This window comes from Vigna angularis, chromosome 2 (genome assembly GCF_016808095.1).
Source record: "Vigna angularis cultivar LongXiaoDou No.4 chromosome 2, ASM1680809v1, whole genome shotgun sequence".
Taxonomy (NCBI): Eukaryota; Viridiplantae; Streptophyta; class Magnoliopsida; order Fabales; family Fabaceae; genus Vigna; species Vigna angularis.
This window is the reverse complement of record NC_068971.1, coordinates 20,509,618-20,529,118: the sequence shown is the minus strand read 5'-3', so window position 1 is coordinate 20,529,118 and position 19,501 is coordinate 20,509,618. Positions and strand designations below refer to the sequence as shown.

Genomic DNA, 19,501 nt, shown 5'->3' with positions numbered 1-19,501 from the left:
TAAATATTAATGCATTTATTTTCATTTGGATTGAATGTTAGTCCATGTATATATGGATTGGATGTAGAAATTGGATTTAATTGCATGATTGAATTGTATGCAAAGCGTATGCATGTCATTGATTTGGATCTCTGTGAATTTCTAGGTTGATTGCTGTTAATGGAGGAGGTTTAGAAGCCTTAACCAAAGTTTGAAGTACGGTTACGAACTCGTCGTCGTCCGGATGTCGGTTAAAGCCTCAACTCACTTCGAAACACGACAAAGCCTTCACGTCAACAAGGTCTTAACCGCATTTCGAAGTTCGGTTAAGGTTTCGTTGGCGAATGTTGATTGAGGCCTTACCCAGTTTCAGTTGTGTTTCTTTTTATTTTTCGTTTTTTGTTCTTTTGATTTTAATTTTAATTTGTTATGTTTTATATTTTTATTTTGTATTTATATATTTTAAAATATGTTTGAAATAAATAAATTATTATATATTTATTTAAATATTATTTATTATGTATTTTTTCTTTTGTTTTATTAACTTTTTGGTTTAAACCCTTTAGTTGTTCCTATTTATGTGGGTTTTTCCCAATTTGATCCCCTTCTTATTAGAATCCCTAATTGATTTCTTATAAGTGCTAATTTGAATCAATTGAGCCCGTGCCGTTAAATTTAGTTAACGGGGTTAAGTTTTTGCACAGGTGGAAGATTGATGTGTCAAATTTTTAAAATGTGGCATACTGATAGTTGAATACGTGGAATTTAGCAACTTTTTAAATTTTAATAATATGAATTTCTGAAATGTGATTTAGAGTTCATAGAAGAGGAAGAAGAAGCTACAAGTGGCAAAAAAGATGAAAGTAAATCTGTCATTAAATGGACAGAGGATGACCAAAAGAACCTCATGGATCTGGGAAATTTAGAGCTGGAAAGGAACACGCGGTTGGAGAATCTTATTGCCAGAAGACGAAAGGAGATTGATATCTGAGAAGAATCTAATAGACTTAGACTTTGCTGATATTCCCAGTAAAAAACCAACCTAGAAAAACCCAAACAGCATCCAGAGCACCACCGTGAATCTCCTCGCGTGATCTCCTTCTTTCACCTGTAATTCCCAAAATCCAGAAAACGCAAAAAAAAAGCCAAACCGCCACTCTCCCTGAAATCACGAGTCTTCTCCTCCATCACCGCCGCACAACCCAAAATCGCATCAGCCTACATCACGCCACCTTCACTTGCAGATCCAAAAAATCCACAAGCGCAGTAACCACCAAGAACTTCTTCTCCATAGATCATGACGTAAACCCTGCAAGAAACCACTTCTCAGAATCGCGCCACCGCTTCCATGTTCTTCCTCCTCCAGAGATTTCGAAACTTACAAGGAAAGCAAAGAACCAGAAATAGATTCCTTAGTGCGACCCAGTAGCAATGCCGCGCCATCAGCAGTGGTGAGCAATCCTTCATTAGTTAGTCAAACCCACGTCGCGGTAGTGCACCATCTCCCCTTCACAACGTAGAAGCAGGAACAATTTTCCCCAATTTGCTGAAATGTAATTGGGGTGGATTTGATCAACAACCTTGATCTCGTCGCCACTGACGCCGTCGTCTCCTTCAAGTCCGCCATCTGGTTCTGGATGACCCCACAGTCCCCCAAGCCTTCCTTCCACAACAAGCTTGACTGCTACTCCCAGACCCCATTCAAAAATTCACTTCTTAATCTCCATCCCTTCGTCTGATCTACAATCACTTCTCAAATTTTTAATCCCATTCAATTTGATTGAACCCTAAATCCCATTTCAGAAATCCCTAATATTATCTTATTACAAGAAAAAAATTGGTTGATTATGTTTTTTCCTCCACCAATTATTATCACCAAAAACATAATCAACCAACCTCAGCAAGATTGAAACAGCCGTGGAGGAAACAGCGGTGGAGGCAGCAGCGGTGGAGCCAGCAGTGGCAGAGGCAGTAGTGGCGGCGGTAGCAGCGGCGGAGGTTACAACAGAGAGAAAAGAGTGGACTCGTTGGAGGCACCGTAGGCAGCAGCGACAGGGCACCAGTGGTGCGACGGGGAAGGGAGGAGGCGCGATGGCGAAGGGAGGAGGCACGACGGTGAAGGGAGGAGGCGCGCCCAAGAACGACAACCAGTAGCGGCAGGCGCGGGCATTGGCTAGAAGGAGGCAAGCGAGACCACCGACAGCACAGGGGGCGGCGCAGCGAGGCAAGAAGTGGCACCGGTAGACGCAACCGCAGAGAGGGCATGACGAAGACGAACAAACGCAAAGGAATGAGAGAGCATGCACAAGAGGAAGAAGAAGCTGCTGAGACGCAAATGTGTTGGGATAAACTTAAATTTTAGGGTTTCATTAATAATTTTGTTTAAATCTTATTTTATTAGTTTTTGGGTATAGTAATATTTAGTTTGATTTGATAGAGATAAAATAGGGACACGTAGTTATGATTTTCGGTTTATCTAGGTACAATATTATTTTATGATAGATTAAACAGATTTTATTTTTAAGATAGTTGATATTTTATTTTTATTTCTCGTAATATTGTAAGTGTTATGACTATTTAAAGCCCTTCAATTATAATGAATAATAAGACTCAATTTCAGGAAAATATTAGAGTGTGTATATTGTGAGATTTTTTTAAGACTCAAGGATGTTGGGTACAAACAAAGTCCCACATCGGATAAAATAAGAGATGAACATGTGTTTATATACACATAACATACCTCCATTGATAAGAGGCCTTTTGGAGTGGTACCAAAAGCAAATTCGTGAGGGCTTGGCCCAAAGCGGACAATATCTTATCATTGTGGAGATATCTATGTGTATGTGTGTGTGTCGAACCTCCCTACAAATGGTATCAGAGCCCATGGTTTCGATCTGGTGATCGGACTCAGTTGAGTACGTCCCTCCATGATCAGGTGAAGCCCTGGCAGGCGGCCAATGACAGATAGCCTGGAAGTGAATCATGAGAGGTAGGGAGCAAGAGATGCTCAATGTTTGACCATGGATTGTGAAAGAGAGAGTGTTGACCATGATGTACTCGAGGATAAGAAAAAGACTTCCGCTGTAGGGGAGGTGGTCCTTTGTTTGAGGGGAGGATGTTGGTTACAAACAAAGTCTCACATCGGATAAAATAAGATATAAACATGAGTTTATATACACATAACATACCTCCATTGATAAGAGGCCTTTTGGAGTGGTACCAAAAGCAAATCCGTGAGGGCTTGGCACAAAGCGGACAATATCTTATCACTGTGGAGATATCTATGTGTATGTGTGTGTGTTGAACCTTCCTACAAAATGGAACGTGTGTAGGTTAAGTTTAGAAAATTAATGGAGCTACTACCTCGGTTACTCAACAACCCGAAGTCATAGCACAATATGGCACCGGTTAAAAGCAAAACCCGAGGTGTAAAGTGTGCATCAACGACCTCGGTTCCTCAACGAATCGATGCCTTAGGCTTGGCGTAGCAGAGTTGTCATTTCTTCAGGCGAAAAGCCTAGCTTGCAGAGGACTTGCAGGGGATAAACCTGACAGGCACATGCATCGGTTGCCTTACAAACTGAGGCAATAGAGCTTTTCAAAAAGTTGTAAGACAGAAAGGTCTGATTTGCAATGTTTAGAGTCAAGGTATAAGTTTCGGTTCTTTTGATAACCGAGGCAGTATCTTCATTCCGCTTCGTGTAAAGAGTAACCGAGGTATATATGTGTTTACGCTTCAATTTTGACATAACCAGAGCATATATGGCGCGTTAGAAACCACTTTTTTTACTAGTGGATGCAACTTCAGATGGCTGCAACTTAGACTCTTTACGCACAACTCTTGCAATAGTTCCTAAAGGCAATGTTAAGAAACTAAAAAGAACATCCACAAAGTCCTTCCCTGCCTCAGCAAAGATAACTTTGCTTTCTTCTTTGAGTACCATAAGCTTCAAGGTAATACATTCGTCACTTCCAACAACAGCCATTGTACAGGAAAAAAAAAGTATCTAAACTTTTTTTTGTAAAATGCTTAAGTATCTCTCTTTTGTTTTCACACAAGAGGCTTTTTAGGCATTTTAAGTATTTATATTGGAAACGTAAATATGTTACCATTTACGAAGTGTTCATCGCCTTTTCCCTAACTAATATTGAAAATATGTTACCATTTAATGAAAAGGTTCCATTAAAAAGAGAGTTTTTTCCATAGGGAATGAGGAGAGTTTCATAAAGTTATAAAAAGGAGCATAAAAAATCTGTTTAATCGATTGAAACGGATTAGTATATTAAATTTTTCTTAATGGAGATGCGTATAAACTAATAAAATAGAGTAAACTTCCACGAAATACCTGTAAAGAAAAGAAATTACCTTCATACTCATGTACCTTAAATTTTATGAATACATATAAAAAGTAAAATATTTTGTATAAGTGAATTTGGAAAGAAGTAAACAGCAATGCAAATTAAAATGTTTGCGATAAGTTTAATTAGATTTGATTAGTTAGTTCAAAGATTTATAGAAATAATAGTAGACCTACAGACAACCAACGGTCAAGAAAAAATTATGTAAGAATGTGAAAAATAACAAGTCTCAATCAAGGAAATATTAAAAACTTGAATAATTGATAAAGAAAATAAGGAGAAAAAGACACAAGTATCGTGGTTCTATTAGTCATCTCCTAATATGAGTTTCTATTTTGTCACTTCGAAAAAATGTAAACCAAATTTCTATTTATAGACCTATTTTTATAGTTATATTTTTTATTACATAGTACTTAATATGCGTTTGCGAAGATCTTATTCGATTCCGTATAATTAGGACTTAACAATTTTAATTGAAATAAGAGTCTCACTCTTCTTGATGAATTTATCTTCCTATCTCTCGTTACACTTAATTTATTAAAATTTAGTTGACTGATATTTTTCTTTTAAAACTACAATTTGTCTTCAATGAATTAAACATATAATCTTGATAATTCTTAAATGGACTTGAATTAGTTAATTTTTCTTTTTGCATAAACTCGATGTATTTCTCTCCTATTTTTCCTTTTTTTTAGTTTTATTTTAATAAAGTTTTCATGTAATATCATATGACCTTATTTGAAAATTCTACCACCAACTTCTTTTTGTTCTCGATTTTTATTCAGTATTGATAATATAAAAGAGAGAATATTATTTTACTTCAAAGAAATATAATACCTCTTGTTTATGTGTAATATTCTAATAATTGATTTTCTCAAGAAAACTATGAATTTCTGCTAATATTTTCCTAGTTTCAATTGATACACAATAGCTTATGTTTCTTTCTCTCTCTCTCTATATATATATATATATATAGTCTAACATTTGGTCATCACAACACAACAGTGGTGGAATAGAACAACGAGGCATGGGAAACCACAACCGAAACCGCATACCGCCGTTGAATATCTCACACCGCAACCTCTACAACGTCACCTTCCACTCCGACACCATCCTCACCCTCCTCACCTCCAACCCCTCCGAAGTCCACTCCTGGATCTCTGATATCCTCCGCCGCCACTACCGTCGAAGCACTCTCTTGGTGGGCCTCGACATTGAGTGGCGCCCCAACTTCCGCCGCGACATGAACAACCCAGTCGCCACCCTCCAACTCTGCGTGGACCGTCGCTGCCTTGTCTTTCAAATACTTCACGCTCCCTTCGTTCCTCTTTCCCTCGTTTCCTTCCTCGGCGACGCCAACCACACCTTTGTGGGTGTTGGGATCCAAGGCGACGTGCAGAAGCTTCTAGAAGATTGCTCTCTCCGCGTAGCCAACTTCCTCGAACTTGGCTCCCTCGCCGTGGAGAAGCTCGGTGACCCTGCGTTGAACACCGCTGGGCTGAAGGCACTGGGCCTGAGGGTGTTGGGCCTGGAGGTTGATAAGCCCAAGAAGATCAGTAGGAGTAGGTGGGACAATGGGTGGCTCAGTGATGAACAGGTGCAGTATGCTGCTATTGATGCTTTTGTCTCTTTTGAGATTGGACGACGTTTGAGTTGTTAGGGTTTTATTTTTCGTTCCCTGTATTTTGTTTTGAATTATATTTAAACAAACTTTCTTAATTGCAAAAACCAAAGTTCCACATAAGTAGCAGATGTTTATATTTATCATAAAGTAAGTGTAGAAATGACAGATTTATATTTATTTGATATATATTTAGAAGAATAAAATGATTATAAAAAAAATATTTTTTTTGTTCTTGTTCAGGATACTTAATTCTTGTTCATAATCCTCCAAAATAAGCTAACATAACATTTCTAAGTAACCACCCGCATTCATTCAAAACATTTATTTTTGATACGTCTTTTGTAGACTTCCATGCATTAAAACTCCAGGACGGTCAAGTAACTTCATTTTTTGAATATGCAAATTAAAGCCAAAAGGTAGTAAAGTAGTTAATACTCCCTTCGTCTTCCTGTTCGTCCAAACGCTAATATTCATGTTATTGAAAAAGCACCATGGACTGTGCATGGCCTCTTTCTAGTTCCAATATACGCTCTTCCTTCCTGTAATTTCAATTCTCAGGCTACCAATGTAAATTTGATATATATATTTTTAAAATTTTAATTTATTATTTTAAATTGTATACTATTTCTAAAAAATATATCTATTATAAAAAAATATAGATATATGCAATCAACAATTTACCATTTTTTAAGAAGGGGTCGAAAAGTTGGGTTAGTCAGCATATATCCTTATAAGGAAGTCAACACACATGCTGATAACTAAAAAGGGAAGTGGACACTATAGGAAAGATAGCAGGAATACTAATTAAAAGAAAAATGGTTTGAATGTTACTACAGTAAAGAAGGACATTATCGACGGCCATAATCCTTCGGAAACATCCAAAAGCCGTTGGTAATAAGCCATTACCGACGGCTTAGCGACGGTAAGATGACCGTCGATAAATCCCTTGTCGCTAACCATTAGCGACGGCCTTTGCCCTTTGGTAATTACCGAAGGACAAAAACTTTCGGTAATTACCGAAGGACAAAAACCTTCGGTAATTACCGAAGGACAAAAGCCTTCGGTAATTATCTGTAATGTTTTTTTTAGTTGTTTTGGTTTAGTGTATTGTTGACAATCCATACCTGAAAAATCTTAATTATATATATATATATATATATATATATATATATATATATATATATATATATATATATATATATAACACGTGTAAACTAAACATATATAGACGTTTATTTCCCAAAAGTAATTAATATTATACTTGTGATTTATGTGAGATTAATATATAGACGTTTATTTAAGAAAATCCTTAGAAGAAGAACAAGAGGAGAACCTATATGATAAATGTGAGATTAATATATATATATATATATATATATATTGGTGGGTCTGATTTCAAGTGAGAAAATGTATTGACACCACCTGCTCATCTTTTGAATGAGTCACCTTAATTTTAACATGCAAAAAAACGTGGAAACTATAATAATCTTTTAAAAAAGAAATAAAATGAGGTTTTTTTTTTAAATAACGTGGACAAATTCAAGACCATCATATGTATTAATCACTATGAGAAAGTCATAATGAACAGCTTCAGAGATATGTAAAATCTATTACAAGCTTCAGAGAGATAAAGGCCTTTCATCCAAATTTGAAGGTTAAGGGTGGCTATTTGGAAATAAGGTAAACAGTCTGGGGAGTGTTTGCAGTAGTACATTTTCCTATTACTTTCAAGTGAAGTACAAAGAAAATGGATAATGGATACTAAGTGGAAAAATCCCTTTTTCTCTAGTCCCAAATCACCTGGAAGATAAGGGCGGGCAAAAACATCAAGACAACCATCAGATGGTAGTATTTCCTCAAAAGAATTGTCTCAATCTTATTGTTCTTGGAGATGTTATAGAATTGCAAAACAGAAACACAAATTATACACATCCAGTAAATACACATAGACAGCCTTTTGGATGGCTCCGAGAAAACAAAGGAAATCACCCTGCAATGACATGTTTCAAACGTGAATATATAGTACTTTAACAAAATTAGCTGCAGTTGTTTCATGCAAAATAATTTGAACATGAAACTACCATCAAAGTCATAATTGAATTTTAACAAGTCTGAATAAGGTTCTACTTGAATTGTCTGGAACTTTAAATCTAGTTCTATTAGATTCAGTTTATGCTTTCAGTAACTTTTCTCCAAACAATCTAATGTGGATATGATATAGGAAGGCATAAAATTTAGCCTGCTTTTACAGTAGAAACAATCAATTATTACATTTGATTTGGAGCTGTGATGTAATGTGGACTTAGATATACTTGCCTGTAAAATTGAATGAACATAGAACACAATTCTATACCTTCTTGAATTCTCCTCTTTGTTTGATAATTTAATTGCAAGTATACCAACAGGCATCAAGAACCCCATTCGAAGCCCACAGGCTCTTTGTTTGATAGTCTTGGACTCATCTTAACCAATCACAGAAGAAAAAGAGTTAGCTTCAGAGACAAAACTCACATTTAATAAATAAAGGATTTAATTTAATAAACAAAGGATTTAACTTGCAAGATTGGAAATTAGGCAAGAGGGAAAAATGAATAGATTATGCTGCTAACTTTCTTGAATAAAAGTTCATAACATGGAATTTGATGAAATACCCTACCTTAATGTGGTTATTATCTTTGGTTCTTGAAGGGCTGCTTGTAATTTTCTGGTGCTCTTGTGATGAACCAACAAGGGGAAACATGATGAATACAAGAGAAGAATGAAAGAAGAAAGAAATGAGCTTTTGCTGAACTCCCATTCTTCCAAGTGCAAACTCAAACTCAATCTCAATCTCAGACTCCAATTCCAAATTTTTACTTTTAACTCATACATATGCAAAGTCAATTTCATTTTTATTTCATAATTAATTATAACAAACCTCATCGATTCAATCCTGGATTCAAAAGACACTTGCAGATTATCATAACAGCATAAATGGGTGACCAAAACAAACAGTTCAGAAATACAGTGTAGGGTAACATAAGTTCGAGAAAGTACCTGTGGGGAAAAGTGGAGTACTTAGTCATTGGCACCTTCACGATGTTCCTCCTGGCATTGGAGGCGGACTTCTGAACGACGACGACGACTTCCTTGGCCTTGCTAACTCCGACGCCGACTTGACCCTTCTTGTCGCCGACAGTGACGACAGCTCTGAAGAACAACTGCTTCCCTCCCTTAACAACCTTCGTCACCCTCCTCACCTGGACCACCCTCTCTTCGAACTCATCACAGACCTTCGCCTTCTTCGTGCCGGATCCGAACCCTGTGTTTTGCCAGACCCGAACCTCGTGTCCTGCTTCACCATGGAATCTGTTTCGAAGATGTCATTCCCGAGCATGGAAACGCCGCTGAAGACGAGGCCGTAGAGCTCCACATAGGCTGAGAGAAATCCCTCAGGAGGCTCTAGGGGGTTGATGTTGTCAAAGAACGAGGTGTCGATGTCATCAGAGGGTTTTCATTTGACGCAGAGGAGGGAAGGGTGGTGTTGGGGTTTGGCGAAGAGGAGGGAGACGGTGTGCGACGGCGAAGGCAGGAGAGAGAAGCGGGAAGTGTGAAAAAATGGCCACCATTGAACGAGTGAGATTAGGGTTGAGAGGTTTTTTTTTTGGGGGAGGGGGGGGGGGGGGGGCGAGGGGGGCGACAGGGGAGAGAAGCTTTCACAATATTGAATTTGGGAGAATGGGATAGCGAAATCCAAACCTTACCGAAGGGCGCATTCCTTCGGTACTGTCACTGCCCAATTACCGAAAGACAAAAAAAGCCGTCGGTGTTAATCCTTCGGTAATAAGCATATTTATGGTAGTGTGTTAAGTTGTAGCGTGAAAACAAGGAGTAAGTAAATATGAGCTAGTGTGTCTTTAATCAATTTATGGGGAAAATGGAACGGTTGTATGCAAAATCATTTCAACGTTTCTTACAAAGATATTAAGTGAATTTTATCAAAGGGGTTGACATAAGACAAAGTATAATTGAAGAAGAAAGAACGTTACATAAGAGTGTTTAATGCTTAAAGTGGATTTTTAACTTTCATGCGATAAGATTTTATCCTTTTGAAAGCCAAGCTATTGGGTGGTCAATCTTAGATCTCAAAGGTATAAGTCTAACTTATTGCATGCATAGGATCTTTATGGAAGATGACTATAGGCCGAGTGCTCAACCATAGAGAAGGCTAAATCATGTCATGAAGGAGGTGGTTAGAAAAGAAGTATTGAAGCTCTTGGAAGCTGACATTATTTATCCAATCTCTGACAATGAATGGGTAAGTCCAATACAGGTAGTTCCAAAGAAAAATGGGATGACAGTAGTTTATAATGAGAAGAATGAGCTTATTCCTACTCGGACTGTTACTGGATGGCGAATGTTCATTGATTACAGGAAGTTGAATAAAGCCACTAGGAAGGATCATTTTCCTCTTCCTTTCATCGACCAGATGTTGGAGAGATTGGCAGGTCAGTGTTTTTATTGCTTTCTGGATGAATACTCTGGATACAACCAAATTGTGGTAGATCCAAAAGACCAAGAGAAGACGACATTCACATGTCCTTTTGGTGTCTTTGCCTACTGATAATGGTTCAAAAACCGTTATTTTTATACGTAATTTTGATACTTAATACACCATTTTTGACTTAGAAACTTGCTTGAACTCATGTTTTTGCTTTAGTTTTGTGAATAAGAGAGTTAAAGGTGAATTTAATGGTTTTGTGCTAGAATCCCTTGATTTTGTAGGCTATTGGAATGATTTGAAAGAAGAGTTAAAGTACCGAATGATTGGAATACAGAAAAGTCAACCAGTCAATCATAAAAGTCAACTAGTCAACCAGAAAAGTCATCCAGTCAACCAGAATGCAGAAAAGTCAACCATAATGCAAAAAAAGTTGCGCTGAGAGGCAGTTTTGAAGTGTCGAAATCACCGCTGAGAGCCAAATTCCGCTGAGCACCAGTGCCGCACTTACTGTTGAGTGGCAAAAGTGCCATTGAGCGCCATTTTTATGGGTCTGGACCTGTTTTCAGTCATTTTTTGTAGGCTTGGACATGTTTTCTGTTATTTTTAAGTTCTATTAAGGACTTGCACGTCCTAGGGATTGTATCTTTTGATGGCTTAAGCATAGAAACACACTTTTCACCCCTTGGGGCTAGACTTGGGGATGGTGACAACTCTCCTCTTCTCTTTCTCGGGGTTTGCTATCTCTTTCATTCTTTCATTCCATTGTTCATCTAGTTTTTCCATAACGATGGAAAACTAAACCTTTATTGTTGTTGGGGAATCAATGTAATCTTTTGAAACTCTCATGTATGAAATTTGTTCTTCAAAATCTTCTTTAAGATACATGATTTCTTTCATTAATTGTTAGGGTTTTTCCTCTTTGCTCAAAGCATGCATTGTTTAACTCATTCGATGTCATGATAATTGATTTTGTCGAAATGCACACATACAGGGAAATCTAGATCTAGGGAATCTCTCGGAATAGTAGTATAAACCTAGGCATAGGAGTATGATGGTTGGTTGCTGATGACAATATTTTTAACACTGAAAACGGCGCCAAAAACTTGTTAAACCTCGGCAAGTGTAACCGAATCGTATCAAGTAATAAACCTGGTAAGTCCAAGTATCGTTCTCCCAAAGGACTCAAGGCGTAGTCAGTTATATGTTTCTTTGATTATTTAAGACTTGTAAAAACAGTTTCTTGAGATATCAAATGCAAAAGACTCAAAGTAAACATGTATGCATGAATTTGATCAATGGGAAGGAAGAAGCAAAGCAACACGTGAAGATTATATGGATGATTTTGTTGTTGGGGTTTATCAATTTCATCTTATCCACTCTCATATATTTAGGAATTCATCATTCTTTTCATTAATGTTAATGCCACTATCTAAATTACCTTAAACCCGATGTCTCGGCGAAGAAAGCCTAATCATAATCACTAGTTTACAATGTCTTGTCTCCCTAGCAATTAATCATGCATTATAATGAATAAAAGCTTAAAGGCAACCAACCATCATACTCCTATGTCTAGGTTTATACTACTGTTGGGAGAATTTTCCCAGATCTAGATTTCCCCGTATGTGTCCATATCGACAAAACCAATAATCATGACATCGAATGAGTTAAACAATGCATGCTTTGAGCAAAGAGGAAAAACCCTAACTATTAATGAAAGAAAGCATGTATCTCAAATAAGTTGTTTAAACACAAATTCCATATATGAGAGCTTCAAAAGATTACATTGATTCCCCAACAACAAGAAAAGTTTAGTTCTCCATCGTCATGGAAGAACTAGATGAACAATGGAATGAAAGAATGAAAGAGATAGAAAAACAAACCCGAGAAAGAGTAGAGGAGAGCCGTCACCATCTCCAATTCTACCCCCAAGGGGTGAAAAGTGTGTTTGTGCTTCGTCCCAGCCAAAAATACAAACCAAAGAACGTTCTAAAGCTTATATACTATTCTAAAATTTACAGAAAAGTAGGCCCAAGCCCAAAATAGTGCCGCTCAGTGGTACCAGCGCGTAGTCAATTCTTCCCCTCAGTTGCATTGTTACCCCTCAATGGTGCCAACGTGATGAGGTTGCTCCAGCAAGAGTGACAAGTTGAATGCAGCGGGACATGGAATCCAGAGATAGCAGCGGAGATGCAGGGTGAAAATCAGTGGTGTAAGTGATGGTTGCAGAGCTGTTTAGGAGGTGGAGAGCTAGCTCAAGCAGCCTTCCACTGGAAGGCAGCTAGATGGAGAAGGGAAGCTCAATGGGATGACTTTTGGAAAGAGTTTTAGGTGCTGCAAATGCATCAGCAGAGTAAAAATCAATATTCTCAAAAGTGTTTTTACAAAGGTAGATGCCATGATTTTATAGGCTAATCATGGAGCTGCTGCGAGGAAATGGTGTACAGAGAAAGATGGATCAGCTGCAATGTGACCCATGTGTAAAATGTGTTAAAAACCAAATCAGCACGTGGTTTGTTGGTGTTGATGTTGCTATGGTGTGCTTAGCAAAGAGTGGTGGTGCAGCTAGCAACTTGGACAGATTTGCCCATTCTCTTGGTACCTCCAAATTCCACTTAAAATGAAAGACAAGAACTTGCCCTGTTGTATCCATATCTTCAAGCTCTTCTTGGATTCTTCTAGCCATACTTCTAGTATTTGACCTTAATTATTTGATGGGCTTTGGCCCAAGTCATCATCCCCTCCCCCTTGGAAAGGATTTGTCCTCAAATCTGAAGGTTCGCTTAAGGCCTTATTTTTGTTGACGTTATAAGAGTTCTTCATGGGTCAAATATCCATCTGCATCAACATATCTCTAATTAGTTTTATTTGATCTAGTAATATATATATATATATATATATATATATATATATATATATATATATATATATATATATATGAATATGTTTAGAAGAAGGTGTCCTTATTTTGAAATTTTCAATTTTATTACAACAAAGAAACCTCTCTTCATTCAAAATGTTACTTTTGTCTTGAGTTAGTGATAACCATAAAGGTAACCTTAACTCAAGTGGTGAATTGCCATGTCTTGAAAGTTGTAATTTTTGAAAAGATGGAATGACAAATTCTTTGAGAGAAAAATTAAAATTTGGAAACTTAAAGCTCAATGGAGAAAAGTGAAAGGATAGAAAACCTCCCCTTATAAGACTTAATTCTATTGGGATTGTTTGAGGATATTTTTCTTTTAGTTGTTTCTCCTTTTTTTCAATGTCTCCCTTTCTTATTCTTTCTTCTCTTTTTTTCTTTTCTGCTTTTCTCTTCTTTTCTCTTTTCTGCTCTTCTTCTCTCTTCTTCTTTCATCTTTCTTTCTTCTTCTTCTTCTTCTTCTTCTTCTTCTTCTTCTTCTTCTTCTTCTTCTTTCATCTTTCTTTCTTCTTCTTCTTTTTCTTATTTCATCTTTCTTTCTTCTTCTCCTTTTCTTTCTAGTTCTCTTCTTTTAAATTCTTCTTTTTCTTTCTTTTCTTTTTCATCCCTCTCCTTGTTAAGTCGCATTTGTTCTTGATCCTCCGCCACTTGAGATGATGAAAGAGGATGGAGTACAAATTTCTTGTCATGATAGTGCACAGTTATTGTATTGGTAAGACCATTATGAATTGTTTTATGATCAAATTGCCATGGTCTTCCCAATAGCACATGGCAAGCTTCCATGGGAACTACATCACAAATAACTTCATTTTTGAAGTTCCCTATGGATAGAGCCACTTTAACTTGATTCTTGACTGTAATGTTCTCATCTTCATTTAGCCAATGAAGTTTATAAGGTTTGGGATGAGGGATTACAACAAGATTCAACTTTTCAACTAGTCTTATGCTACAACAATTGCAGCAAGAACCACTATCAATAATGAGAGAACAATAATTTTCTTGAATTTTACACCTTGTATGAAAGATGTTCTCTCTTTGTGATAGTTGTTCTAGACTTGGTTGACTGCCAAGCACCCTTCTCACCATGAGAAGCTGACAATCATAAACACTTCCTCTTCTTTTTCTGTTTCACTCTCATTATCACTGGTGGGGGATTCACTTTCACTGCTATAGATGTCCTTTCCCTTTAAAAGGATGGTTCTTTTAGTAGGACATTGAGCAGCTATATGTAGGGGTGGGCAAACTGCACTATTTACACTGCACTATAAATCTATTACAATTAACTATAAAATAGTTTAAAAAAACTGAACTGAACTAAAAAATAGTTCAAAAAAACTGAACTAAACTATTTTTTAGTTCAGTTAACTACAAAACAGTTCAGTTAACTACAACACATTTTTCTTCTTTCATAAGATAAGTTTTTCATTTTTTATTATTTAAGAGACACTGGAGAGAGTGGATCACTGATCCAATAGAACATATCCCAGATTTCAGAAATTGTTGAATTTCCTCTTACTTGTTCTTCGGTTCTAATTGTTTGATACTGAGAGAAATTAATCAGAGGCACAACAGAACAAGGGGATGCAACAACAGAACCTCATTCTTCCTTTGGCTTTCGGTAGGAAGGAAAGCAGAGATTGGATGGTTGAATAAAGAGAGATTATATTAAATCTGTTAGTTTATCATGCAGGGGTGACGACGCAACAAATGCAGTTTATATATGTATGGTTCAGGTACTATAAGGAACAAAAGTTTAAGGTTGGGTGTACTTTGATTAATGCTTTGTTTATATTTCTGTCTAGAAAAATATAAATCAGTTAACCTCACCCAACTGCTAACTGCTATTTGATTGTTTTTCTATCAGTGTGTGTAAAACATATGATGCCCATGCTTAATATGCTATGTTTCAGTTCCTCTGTCACTGGATACAATTATCGCAGAGGTGAAGACTGATACAGGACTGATACAATTAATCTGGTGGCTAATCACCAATGTTAGTCAACTGCGTTTTAAATAGGATTTAGCTTGTTCCAACTGAAGAAAAAAAAAACATGGTGGGCAACGCCGCATCCAACCAGGGCAGGGTCCCAATTTCAGAAATAATTGGAAAGGAGAGAGGGATAGAAAAGCAGGCAAAGTCACAGTTTCAGAAATAATTGAAAAAGAGAGAGAGATACAGTTCTAGTTCTCCTACAGTTAACTAAACTAAAATTGTAAACAGTTCAATTTTAAAAATTAAACTATAAAACAATATATTTAAGTTTTTAGTAAAAATGGATTAGTATTTTTTAGTATTATATAGTACAGTTAACTATAGTTAAGTATGGATTAGTTTATTTTGTCCAACCCTAGCTATATGACCCCTACCTAGACACTTGAAACACTTTATGTCACTTGTGAGAGTGTGTGAAGAGGACTCTTCGTTTGGTTTTTCAACTATTTTGGCTAGAGGTTTGAGGGGTTCTGTTGCTTTAGTAAATTTCTGCTCAAAGGGAAACTGAAATCTTTTGGCAGAAATTTTCCGCTGATTTTGTTGTTCTACCTTTATACACATTTGAACAAGTTCATTCAAATCTCTATAAGGTAGAAGTTCAACTTTATCCCTTATTTCCAAATTCAACCCACTCAAAAATCTAGCTAAAGTAGTTTCCTCTGCCTCTGTGATCCCTGCTCTCATTATTTATAGCTCCATCTGTTGTCTATATCCTTCAACATACATAGACATTTGTTACAACCTTTGGAGCTTATCCATAAGTTCCCTTTTATAGTAAAAGGGAATGTGCCTTTTCTTGAGAGCAATTGTGAGTTCATTCTAATATTTAATGGGAGGAAGTTGTTGTCTCAGTCTCTCTTTGGCTAGAGTAGTCCACCAATACATTGCATACCCTTGAAAACTAAGGGTAGCTAAAGAGACTTTCCTTTCCTCCGACACTTGTTGACAGGCAAATATTTGCTCTACTTTCATTTCCCAGTCAAGGTAAGCCTCAATGTTATCTTTCCCATGAAAATGAGGCAATACCACATTGACTTCCTTAGGAGGAGGAGGAGAATTTTCATAGTCACGCCTATGCCTTCTTGATGAAGAAGGATAGTAATCTCCTACTCTTAAGGTTTCTTGCTCACTTTGGGATTCTCCACTCATGCTTCTCTCCCTATATTGAACTTGTTCATCTCTTAACATTTTCAACTCATTGGTGACCATGGCATTGTGCAGTTCTCTTTGAATCTTTTCTTGCCCTATTTTCCTTTCAATTTCTTTGAGTTGATTGACAAGAGTTTGAAAAAAAAATGATCTTTAGGTTCCTCATTAATTCTAGGGGAATGTCTTCCAGACATTTTTATGAACTTAAAAATTTTCTTGAAGTAAAGACTAAGAGAGTTCACTTGAGGACAATATTCCAGGTAAGAGAGGTGGACCTTGTAGGTCACTTAAGTACCAAGTCTTGCCTTGCCAAATATATCCTTAGTTACTTACTAAGAGTCTTTAAATCAAAATCACTTCTAAATTCACTAAATATATGGAGACACAAACAAACACAAAGAGAGAAAACCTTAGACTCTAAGGCCGGACTCTAAGGCTTCCTATGCGAACTTGCAAATTTAAAAGAATTTAAATGTGAGGTCTCCTAGGTGAGGCTTAGAAATTTTGAATCTAAGACACACTCACCGTCTACCAATTTTAAAGTGATGAGACTTTAAGTCAAGTTAGCAAATGAGGGAAGAACACTTATGAGCTCTTCCACTTCACTTGCTTGAAATGGCCAACTTACAAGAATGGAAAAGAAAATCAAAAAGCAATACAATGGAAACAACAACACAATTTGGGAAAACAAGAGGGTAGTTTAATTGTGGCAGCTTTGGTTTCTCTCAAAGGAAGTGAATTTGGTTGATTCACATTAATCTCACAGCTGCCAAGTGAAATATGCTGTTGTTGCAGCAACCAGTTTTTTATGCAGACCAGTGAAGAACGTGGTTCTGCTGCACCAAAAATCAGCCCCAATGTTGATCTTTCCTTGCTCCAATCCACTCCCTAAGATGCTACCAGTGTTGTGGGACGTTTTGAGATAGTTCTGCACCCAACAGAGAGCTTATACAAACCACCAATAATCAATTATTAAGCTAGAAAATCAACACTGCTGCTGCCAGAAAACTGTTAAACCAGAATGCACAACTGTAGTTTTATCAAACAACTTATGTGCAGGATTTTCAAACAACTTAAATCAATCAATTAATCGGTTTCCAATGAATGGTGGCACTCAAAATGAACTTAGGAAAGGATCTAGAGGGGATTTGAAACGCAAGAAACAAAGATAAGTTGCAGCTATGATCAATTCGAAACCAAATTTAAACCAGGCAAAGTGTTTGACAAAATGCCTAGCAGAAGGCTGAAAAATGTGCATCAGAGTTTTCAAATTTGCTTGGTACAAGTTCAAACATCTTTTTATAATGTAGTTTATGGTAAGATTTGAAGTGTGCACTTCTTTTAATTCAATTGAACCAAGCTTTTGCTACCAATCTAACACTGAATCTGATGCATTAATCATACCAAATACTGAATTACAAAATCTGCAACTTATATCAGAAAAAGTGTTGAAAACTGGTGGTTTAGATGGTCAATTTGCACAAACGTGTTTGGACTTTTTATTTAATGGTTCGAGCAACTTTAGTTTACCAAATATGACTTGTGCAAGCTGCCAACAGAGGCTAAATGCTATCAAATCAAAATTTCACTGGTTCAGTTGCTTTTTAACACCAAATTTGACCAATTCACCAACCAAACTTCAGCAGAGGATTCAAACAAAACTGTAAACAACTTTTATGACTCCAAGACAACAAATTAAACTTGAACAAGACTCTAGAAATGCAATTAAGAGATGTCCAGAAGGGAATTCTAAACTGGACAGATTCAAAAATCAGAAAAAAGGCTCAAACAATGATGATTGCAGTTCGGTCAAGCTGCTTAACAAGGATTTCCAGATTCTGCAGAATGGTGCATCCAGATTTTATTGTCTTAGACAATACAATGTTTATATGGTATGCACACAACGCAGTCCAAGAATTCAAACACAACCAGAAAGCAAATTTCCACACAGTGTAGTTTAGAAAATTTAAAACAGATTCAAAAAAACTACATCAATTGGCACTGCACTGTGATGGAATTCAAGATGCACTTGAGCTCTTTAATCATTGCTCATCTGATGTGCTTCTATTGAAAAACACATCCAGTTTCACAGATTTATCCAGGCACCACAATTACTCACGATTTTTTGACAAAATTCAAGCAAATCACACGACTGGACAAAACAATGCAGATTTAAAAAAATTAAAAGACTCAAATCAATGAATTGATCCGATTAAAATGATGAACACTAAAGCAATTAAAAGCTGGAACAAACGAATCAACACAATGGAATCTACTGGAATTGAAAAACTTAAGGAAACAGTGCACAAATTCACGAAAAACATGAAGGAAGTGTTGATGACAGTATGGAAGGGAAAGAACACTTAGCTGGAGCGTGATGCAGAACCTAGGCTCTGAATACCACTTGATGAGGTTGCTCTAGCAAGAGTGACAGGTTGAATGCAGCGGGACATGGAATCCAGAGATAGCAGCGGAGATGCAGGGTGAAAATCAGTGGTGTAAGTGATGGTTGCAGAGCTGTTTGGGAGGTGGAGAGCTAGCTCAGGCGGCCTTCCACTGGAAGGAAGCTAGATGGAGAAGGGAAGCTCATTGGGATGACTTTTGGACAGAGTTTTAGGTGCTGCAAATGCATCAGCAGAGTAAAAATCAATATTCTAAAAAGTGTTTTTACAAAGGTAGCTACCATGATTTTATAGGCTAATCATGGAGCTGCTGCGAGGAAATGATGTACAGAGAAAGATGGATCAGCTGCAATGTGACCCATGTGTAAAATGTGTTAAAAACCAAATCAGCACGTGGTTTGTTGGTGTTGATGTTGCTATGGTGTGCTTAGCAAAGAGTGGTGGTGCAGCTAGCAACTTGGACAAATTTGCCCCTTCTCTTGGTACCTCCAAATTCCACTTAAAATGAAAGACAAGAACTTGCCCTGTTGTATCCATATCTTCAAGCTCTTCTTGGATTCTTCTAGCCATACTTCTAGTATTTGACCTTAAT

The 19,501-nt window shown here is 37.0% G+C and overlaps 1 protein-coding gene across 1 annotated transcript; it reads left to right on the top strand.

Moving 5' to 3' along the window:
* The first annotated feature begins 5,252 nt into the window (after window positions 1-5,252).
* Window positions 5,253-6,082, top strand: LOC108328680 (3'-5' exonuclease). The gene has a single exon (XM_017562572.2). The coding sequence runs from the start codon at window positions 5,366-5,368 to the stop codon at window positions 5,996-5,998; it is 633 nt and encodes a 210-aa protein (XP_017418061.2). The 5' UTR covers window positions 5,253-5,365; the 3' UTR covers window positions 5,999-6,082.
* Window positions 6,083-19,501: the final 13,419 nt, after the last annotated feature.